At 44.1% G+C, this 9,419-nt stretch overlaps 1 protein-coding gene across 1 annotated transcript in view; it reads left to right on the forward strand.

The window, feature by feature from the left end:
* Window positions 1-7,023, forward strand: part of LOC105534456 (protein shisa-6 homolog) — a 179,427-nt gene extending 172,404 nt beyond the window's left edge. Inside the window, exon 4 of the mRNA XM_011973186.1 lies at window positions 5,976-7,023. Coding sequence (XP_011828576.1) covers window positions 5,976-6,097 — 122 coding nt within the window. The 3' untranslated portion in view covers window positions 6,098-7,023. The remainder of the gene's footprint in view (window positions 1-5,975) is intronic.
* Window positions 7,024-9,419: the final 2,396 nt, after the last annotated feature.

Here is a 9,419-nt window from a genome sequence, read left to right on the forward strand (position 1 = left end):
GTACTGTTCTAAATGCTTTGTGTATTCATGTAATATATAACATATATCATTCATATTATATGTAACATATATAATATGAATTGTATATATTAACTCATTTAACCTTCTCAAAGACCCTATGAAATGGGCATCATCATTGTTTTCCTTTTGCTTTTGAGGACACAGACACACAGAGGTTTGAATCTTGTCAGTCATTTCCAGATAGGGTGTCCCTCCACCAGTACACTGTTCCGCCTCTACAAAAATGAAAGGCTCAAAATTCTTAAAAATATTGCTGCACTTTCTGTAGGTTTTGTGTCGTATGATGCTGGCTTGAGTTTTCTCCTTTATTTTTTAAAATGGCATTTCACCAGGGTGTATCTAGATATCGGTCCCTTTTAATGCGTAGTCTGGTACTTGATTCTTTCTTTTGATGTAAAGACCAAAGTCTTCCATCTGTTCAGAAAAAAAGAAAAACTATTAACTTTTAATTATTGCTTCTGAACTCTCCCTTCTGTCTCTCCTCTGGGAGTGTTATTTTAAGTAGATATGACTCCTAAAGTTGTCCTCTGTGCCCTGTCTTTTCTCCCACAGTTTTTATCTCTTTGTCTTTCCCCTCTGAGTACCCAGTGCCTTTCTCTCATTGGACTCTGCTTTATCAGTTTCCTTCTGTATCCGTTCTCTAGTCCAGATCTGCAACCCCAGGCAAACTGTCCTGATCAGTTTGTTTCCCCCTCATGGCTGTTGGCCTAATCTCACAGATGCAAAATTCTGTTAAGTCTTACAGAGATCGCCATTTGGATATTATCTCATTTTTTCCCTCCTTTCCTTGCAGCAAATCTCTTTCACAGAGAAACTTGCCCTCCGCTTGCTTTCTTATCAGAGTCAGCTGCATCACACACTCCAGGAGCCCAACCACGGTCCTCTCTTTAGCTTGAATCTGCATCCTGCCTGGGGACAGTTGTCCTTTGGTGCTGTCTCTAGGACTTCTGAAGTCTGCTGAGATTTGGGAAAGGCATGGAGTTCTGATGGGAGGTCGAGGTGGCCTGGGCAGTGACTGAGCTAAAATGAAATCTTTGTTGCTTTAGGGAGGGTTGTCAGTGGTGAAGGTGAGGGGGCAGTGGCAGAACTAGAGGTATAGACATCACCAGGATGCCGATTGGCACCATTTGGTTCAGCACGTGGTGGAAGGCATCCTCTGAAACCTGAAGCCACCTTGTCGCTGGCTGTGGACTGTGTGTCTGCCCGTCCTGTGAATGGAAGTGCTCATGCTTCACGGAACTTTGGCGTACTTCTGTTCGGAGCTCTGCTGGATATACATGGTTGTTTCTCTTGAATTGCAGTTTGGTCACAGTTTGCCCTCTTTTGTCCTCTTACCCTGATAAGCGGCAGATGGGCAGAGACGGCCTAACACGGAAGGGGGAGGTTCTTTGTGTTACAGCTAACAAATCCTATGATACCTACTCATATAATCATGAGTTCCTATCATCAACCCATTGACTTCCTGCATCACCAAGGAAAAGAAGAGGCACTGACTCCCCTCTCTTCTGTTTGCCTGCGTGGGGTTTCACTTTTTTATTTCTTTTTTTTTTTTCTTGAGATGAAGTCTCACTCTGTCGAGTAGCTGGGACTACAGGCGCATGCCACCACACTTGGCTCAGTTTTTGCGTTTTTAGTAAAGATGGGGTTTCACCATGTTAGCCAGGATGCTCTCAATCTACTGACCTCATGATCCACCTGCCTCGACCTCCCAAAGTGCTGGGATTATAGGTGTGAGCCACCGCAGCCGGCCCAGGGCTTCACTTTTAACCAGCCCTTCTTCCCTTCATGCTGCCTTTGTTCATATTAAACTTTGGAGGCTTCAGAGAATGCAAATCATTCTAGACCTTGACCCTGGGTCCGGCGGAAGACTGACCTGTCACTGGTCCAAACATAGTGGTTCATGAAGGGTTGTCCTTGGACCTAAGAGCATTATCAGCATCATCTGGGAACTTGTTAGGAATGGAAATTGTCAGGCCTCTTCTCTGACCTACTAAATCTGGGATTCTGGAGCCGGGACCCAGCGATCTATGCCATCCAGGAGAGTGTGGTACACACGTAACTTTGAGAACCACAGCTCAAACGAAAGCTGAAACTGTCATTGTGCTTTTTCTACCTCAGCCTCATGAGCAGCTTTCCCAAAAAGTGTCCCAAAGGATGGCTTTGAAACACATAAAGGCTCTGTAGACAGTTCAGTGATCACTGCCTTGTGAGAAGTCCCTAGACTTGGTTTTTATGTAGCTTTTCATTAAACTCAACATTTTCTAAACGGATTTGACCAAAGAATTCTTTCTTCCTTTCAAATGTTCTTGGTGCTGCCTCATTATGCCCCAGCATCTTTTCTTTTTCCCCCGACTGGAAACCTCAGTACTTCTGAGCTTCAGCTTCTATGAACCTGTCACCGAGTGGAATTCTCCAGACCTAACATTTCTACTGTGCCTTGATCACTGTCCTAGAGAAGGGTCACAGGTGATTTGTTCAGGCCACAGTGGTGAGGTGGTCAGTATGAGAGTGTAGAAAGATGGTGGACTTTGAAGGCAGCTAGACCTGGTTGGAAACCAGAATCTACCATCACTTAGCTCCACGAACTTGGGAAAGCGACCATTTTTCACAAGGTTCTTGAAAGGAGTAAATGAAGCTAGGTGTGCACACTGGATTGAGCATGAGATTTGGAGTCAGAAGACTTGGATGCAAGGGCCTCTATTTTCCATCAAGAAAACAGGAGAATAATAATAATAAACAACTTACTGCACAGCATTGACTACAATTTTAAGTAACGCGTGTAGGTGAAAGATCTTTGTAAACTACAAAATGCTGTATACAATGTTAGCTATTATTATGTCAAAAGAAAAAAAGCCATGTTTGCAGAGGCTCTGTTTCTCTGCCTGGTGCATAGTTGATGATCCAGAAACTTCAGTTCCTTTCTAATGAGCGTCACCCCTTGAGCCCCAGAGCAAGGCATAGCCCTGAGGGACCTTATTCCAGCTGACAGATAAGAGTGATTTGTAAGTGACACAGGCGTAGTTTTATGTTCCATCTTCCTCAGTATCGATTTGCTTATCAAAGATGTTATTTATAAGAAGCACAAAAATCAGTCCAAATTCTGCAGGATTTATCACAGGTTCTGAATTAATGCGGGCCAAATTTATGAGGGTTCTGAGTCGTTTCTTCTTTTTCTTACTCTTCTGTTAGTGGGTAGGGTGGGGAGGAGGTGACGGAGTTACAAAAGGGTCCCAACTCTCCCCAGGGCTGGTAACAAACCCTTGCACCCACCTTTGACCTCCCCCTTCTTCTCCCCCTGGTGAAGACGTATTTCTCCAGATAGTGGAGTTCAGTTTCTGGAGCTGTCACATGGCCTAGGAGATGGGCAGAAGCCTTAGTTCAGTTCTAATAATTCTGTTCTTTTTTTTCTTTTTTCTGAGTCGAAGCTTCACTCTGTTGCCCAGGCTGGAGTACAGTGGCGCCATCACGGCTCACTGCAACCTCCACCTCCTGGTTTCAAGCGGTTCTCCTGCCTCAGCCTCCTAAGTAGCTGGGATTACAGATGCACGCCACCACAACTGGCTAATTTTTGTATTTTATTTTGGAATTTTTTGTTTTTTTTTTGTATTTTTGTAGAGACCTGGTTTCACCATGTTGGTCAGGCTGGTCTCGAAAGCCTGACCTTGTGATCCGCCCGCCTCGGCCTCCCAAAGTGCTGGGGTTATAGGCATGAACCACTGCGCCCGGCCTAATAATTCTGTTCTATAAAAGTAAGGGTTGTGGCGACAGTATTTTATAGCAAGAATGCTCCTCCTGGAAAGCTGTGTGCTCTGAAGAAGGAGGTAACTTATTCCAGAAGGGAGGGTGTGAGGGAAACAGTGGCAAAATTCTCCTGTTCCTGATGCGCGAAGACACCACTTCTCAGAATGTGGTTCCCAAAACAGTGGCATTCGCATCGCCAGGGGACTTTGATAGAGGCGCAGACTCTTGAGCCCTATCCTGGGTCTTCTGAATCAGAAACTCTGGGAGTGGGACCCGGTACCTGTTTGAAGCTCTCCTGGCTATGCGGATGCATGCTCAGGTTTGAGATCTCGGGTGAGAGAGAGGGAAGTGGAGCTAGACTCCACTCTTCGGAGGAAGAGAGCTGAAGCCCTGAATATAAATAGTGGGTAGAGCTGAGTGCCTAAGAGGTATTCATTGAAGCCACCTGAATAAACTGAGCTTCGGTTGCTCCTCCATTTACACTAAGGCAGTGGTTCTCATTTCCGGTGGCACATTAGAATCACTAGAGAGTGTTTTAAAAATATACCTGCCTAAGCCTGGACCCCAGCCAACTGAATCAGAATCTCTGGAGTTGAGTCTGAGGGTCTGCACTTAAAAAAAAAAAAAAATTTACTTTAAGTTTCAGGATACATGTGTAGAACATGCAGGTTTGTTACATAGGTATACATGTGCCATGGTGGTTGGCTGCACCTGTCAACCCATCGTCTGGGTTTTAAGCCCCATGTGCATTAGCTATTTGTCTTAATGCTCTCCTTCTCCTCGTCCCCCTACCCAATTCCAGCACGCATCCAGGTTTGCAATCTACTGATCCAGAGAGTGGCTTGTTAGGAAAATCGTGATTTGCATTGTCTTTGTATTTTTATAATTTTTTCCATTAGGCATTTATTTTACCTATTTATATGAGACAAATTACATATTCATGTAGAAAAAAACACTTGGAAAATATAGAAAAGCTGAAAAGACAGAAGAAATAGCACTCGTGTTCCTACTATCCAAAGACATTTGTCTTTAATATGTTGGTGTGCTTTTTTTCTATCTGTGTGTGTGTGTGTGTGTATGTGTGTGTGTGCGCGCATGCGCATGCATGCACTGGTTTGAATTTTTACAGCACTGTGATTCTATTTAGTGAACCATTTCTGTCCATTTTTAAACTTCACATTATATCTGAAGTAGTTCTGTGCATTGTTATAGCTATACATACGATTTTTAATACACTCTTGTGGTAACATGAAAGAAATGGTTTTTCTCCATTTTCACATGTACATACTTTAGGAGGGCATTCAGGGAGGCCTTTCTTTCTTTACAATGCCTGTATTTCAAGCATACTGCAAAATCCCATTTTGAATGTCAGAAGTAGAACATTAACTTACGTCTCTTTGAATTTCTATCCACAATCCTAACCTGCCCTCCGTCTTTGCCTCCCCTCAAACCCACAGGTAGATATAGATATCTGCATTAGGCGGGCAGGGGATAATGTCTGCTGCAGAAAGTCAAGGAAGCGAAGCACATATATATTTTCTCAGTATTTTGTAACCACCATTCTATTTGTCAGCCTCAGCTGCTGTCGGATTTCTCTGAAGTCACAAGCTGTAGTCCCACAGGTTGTGGTGTGATTCATAAACATTAGGAAGAAAAAAACAAATGAATAATGGATGAAAGAGACAGAGGGAAGGTGAGATAAAGGAAAGAGCGTTGGGACAAATAGACTAAGGTTCTGGTGCACCTTGCGCTCAGCCAGAAATGCCAAAATCAAGCCACGTATCTCCTTTGCTCTCCTATACGTTCAATGTAATGTTCCCAGGACTTTGTTCTTTGTTGCACAGTTTTATATACATGTATGTATATATATACTTATATATATATTATATGTTATAGATCAGATGTGAATTCTGTTGTAGGGATGTGTATCCCTGTCTTCCCCTGAGTATATATATGTGTATATATACACTAATATATATACACATATATGTATATATAATTATATATGTATATGTATATATATTCAGCAATATATATAATTTTCATATATAATATATATTTTATATATATGTGTATATATATTCTTGACTGCCTCCACCTTCTGACTTAGCTGCTGGTATGCATGCCGTCACTGTTGAGTGAGGTGCAGCTGCACTTGTCTTCCATGTTGGTGTCGTGGATGCGCCAGGTAATTCTGCCCCATCTTCTTGCAGGGCATTATGGGAAGGATGCTTACCGAAGTGGAGGACCTGATCTCCATAACTTCATCTCATCTGGATTTGTCACATTAGGAAGAGGACACACCAAGGGTACAGTGGAAACCATTTTTTACTAAAATACAGAGGTGGCCTAGGGAACCCCCATCTGAAATGAGAAGATGGTGTGGAGGCCAGAGGCTTGTCTGGGACAGGAATAAGCGGGGTGGTTCCATGGCAGCTTGTCCTGGTGACATGCGTGGCTTCTGACAGGAGTTACCAGGAGATCACAGGTGTGACTTTAGAGGGCGATAGACTTCCAAGAGACACCCATCCCGCTCCACCCATGGCGGGGAGCAGGACACAGATGCCGGCGGCTCCCTGTGGGAGGGGAGTGTGGTGGAAAACACTGTCAGTGGATGTAGCAGCATTTGCAATGTGTGTGTTCGTCTCTTGGCTATTATTCCTTTTCCTTTTGAAAGCTGCATTTTATAAACTGATGTCAACGTTCTGTACTGTGGTATCTAAGCCGGTGTGCATGTGGAGAGTTTCAGCATCCTCAGTGTGTCTCCGTAAACACTGTGGGATGTGGACACAAAGGTAGAAGGTTATGCAAACCTTCAAGCCTCAAGATGAAAGCTAACCTAGAGTTTCTGCTGAGCTGCTTTACGACCTAGCTGACAGCTTGCAGAGCATCTGTGCGGGGGGCACGGACTCCTCCTCAATTCTGTCTTTTGTTTAAACAAGGTCCTACGAGTGTTGTGAGCATTCTGTCACATCAAGAGTCACTGGATCCCTAACTCCTTTGATTACCGTCCCAATACCTGTGTGCTGTTATAGATCAAATGTGAATTCTGTTGTAGGGATGGTGTATCCCTGTCTTCCCCTGAGATATGTGTCTTGTGTGAGTAAACAAGGAACTGTGCAATATTTTCTTACGTTCCATGCACCTACTTTTAAAATTCCTTATGTGATGTTTGTTCATCCTATAGAGAAAAAAAATCTGTATCTGTGTATGTATTTTCTGTTGTGTCTATTTGTGTCTAAATAAAGTTTATTGAGGATACAGGTGGCATTTGTGGCTACTAAGAGTTGCAGAATCAAACTGGGACCAGCTATCTCCAGAGTGGGAAATGCACTTCACAGTTACTCACTAAAAGATACATTCTGGGCCATAGTCAACTCAAACCTGAGATTGCTGGTCCCCACATCATCCACTTTGTGATTATTACCTAGCACTGTGAAACAATTTACTCTCAAACTTAGCATTTTAAAACAGTAATAAACATCTCTTATCTCACATGGTTCCTGTGGGTTGGGAACCTGAGTGCTTTGGGCTTGGAGTCTCATGAGGTTGCCATCACCACGTCAGGCAGGGCTGCCTCCTCTGAAGGCTTGACTAGGGCTGGAGGATCTGCCTCCAAGATGCTTCACTCACATGGTGTTGGATGTTGGCAAGAAGCTTCAGTTCCTCCCTGTGACGTTCTCTCCCTGGGTAGCTGAGTGTCTTCACTGCATGGTGCCTGGATTTCCTCAGGGTGGGTAATCAGAGAAAGAGACAGAAGACACAGCGTCTTTGATGACCAATCCTATTGGTTGCACACCATTATTTTTGCAATATCCTATTCTGAGTGGGTGTGAACTACACTGAGGCATGAATATCAGGAGCCGAGGATTGTTGGGGGCCAATGTGGAGGCCAGCTGCCACAAGCCTACAAACCTCGGAGCAGAGGTGGAAATACGGATTTCCAAACAGAATACAGCAACTCTTATGGAGGTTTCTCCACTGCCGTGGTTGCTCGCCCTTTCCCCTACCCCTTACCCTTATAGATGGTCCAACCCAAAACACCCAACACTTCAGCCAACAGAACTCTTTATACATATAATAAATATGATGGCTTTCGGTTCATGCATTCTTTCAACAAATATTTAATGAGGCCTGCTATGTGCTAAGCAATATTTAGAAGATACGGAGTTTACGGAGTTCCTTACAGAACTCACATTCCACTGGGGGAAACAGACAAAATAAATTATTGACAATAAGTACAAGGAGAAAAATTAAAGCAGGCAGCAGGGAGTGCAGTGGCAGGAAGCTGCTCTTGCCAGGGAAGGCCTCTCCAATAAGGTGGGAATTGGGGAAGTAGAAAGGAGGCCAGTCTGAGTACAGCGGGATAAAAGAGGACGAGAGTGGAAAGAGAGAGGATCCAAGCCATAGGGGAGGCAGATCATGCATTTATCCATTTGTGGATTTAAGGCTGCTTCCAAATGAACTGGACTCCATCATAGCCACATAAAGGTGATTCCCAGTCCCCATCTGTCCTTTCAGTCACTGCTGCTCGGGACATCCAGGAGACTGTCCCCTGCCCATGCCTGTGGGGCTATGCTGTGTCTGATGCTCCTTATCTCCCATCTTAACTTGTTCTGTGGCACCACCTTCCCCTCCTGTGCATGCATTGTTTGTTCTCCCCATTCACTATTTGTGCCGTATTTTTTCTCCCCATTCCCTTCTCTACCAAGGCTTCTGACACCTTCTCTTTCCAGGAATGTACCTTGTGTGTATTTCCCTATTTAGAGAACAGCTGAAGTTTCAAGAACAAAGAATCTGGGTTTGAGGGTGGTGGTGGGGGTAGTGGGTGCAGGCAGACTTTGGAAATGGAGATTCCCTTTTTTAGAGGGAGAGGGAGGGAGAGAGGGAGACAGGGTCTCACTCTGTTGCCCAGGCTGAAGTACAGTGGCACAATCATAGCTCACTATAAGCTCAAACTCCTGGGCTCTAGTGATCCTTCCATTTCAGCGTCTTGAGTAGGTCTACAGGTGCATGCTCCCATGCCCGGCTAATTTACTTTTTAAAAAAATTTTTATAGAAACAGGGTCTCACTATGTTGGCCAGGCTGGTCTCAAACTCTTGGCTTCAAGTGATCCTCCCACCTTCCCCTCCCAAAGTGCTGAGTTTATGGGACTGAGTCACTACACCGGGTCTGAACTTCCCTTCTAATGTCAGGGACTCTTTAGTCCTCTGGACAGCTTGGATCTCTGGTAAAGGGCAGAGAACCATCCTCTCTTCCTTCAGAGCAACTAAGTTCAACTCCAAGTGCTAGCTGTAAGCAACTGGCCCCATGTAAATATCCCGTGGAAGGGAACAATTCAGAAACATATAATGTGGGGTCATTTTCATTTGTATGTGTTTAATTCTCTTTGTTTTCTTTCTCTATCCTTTGTTTCAACTTCAGTAGATCCTCTTCCTTTATGCCTTTCTCCCCCTTTATCCAACATTTTCCTTAGGCCTCCTGGTGGCATCTGGCCATTGCATTGCCCCATTTTGACTCTCAGGACTAAATGGGTAGCCAATATCTGCTTTACCATTGCCCTACTAACCTGGATCACTTAATTTAATGTGTATTTCTAATCAGACTCTGATTATCCAAGAGCCAAGCATGGATGGTCCTTGTTCTAAGTGAGGGT

Source organism: Mandrillus leucophaeus, unplaced genomic scaffold (assembly GCF_000951045.1).
Source record: "Mandrillus leucophaeus isolate KB7577 unplaced genomic scaffold, Mleu.le_1.0 Scaffold135, whole genome shotgun sequence".
NCBI classification, from domain to species: Eukaryota; Metazoa; Chordata; class Mammalia; order Primates; family Cercopithecidae; genus Mandrillus; species Mandrillus leucophaeus.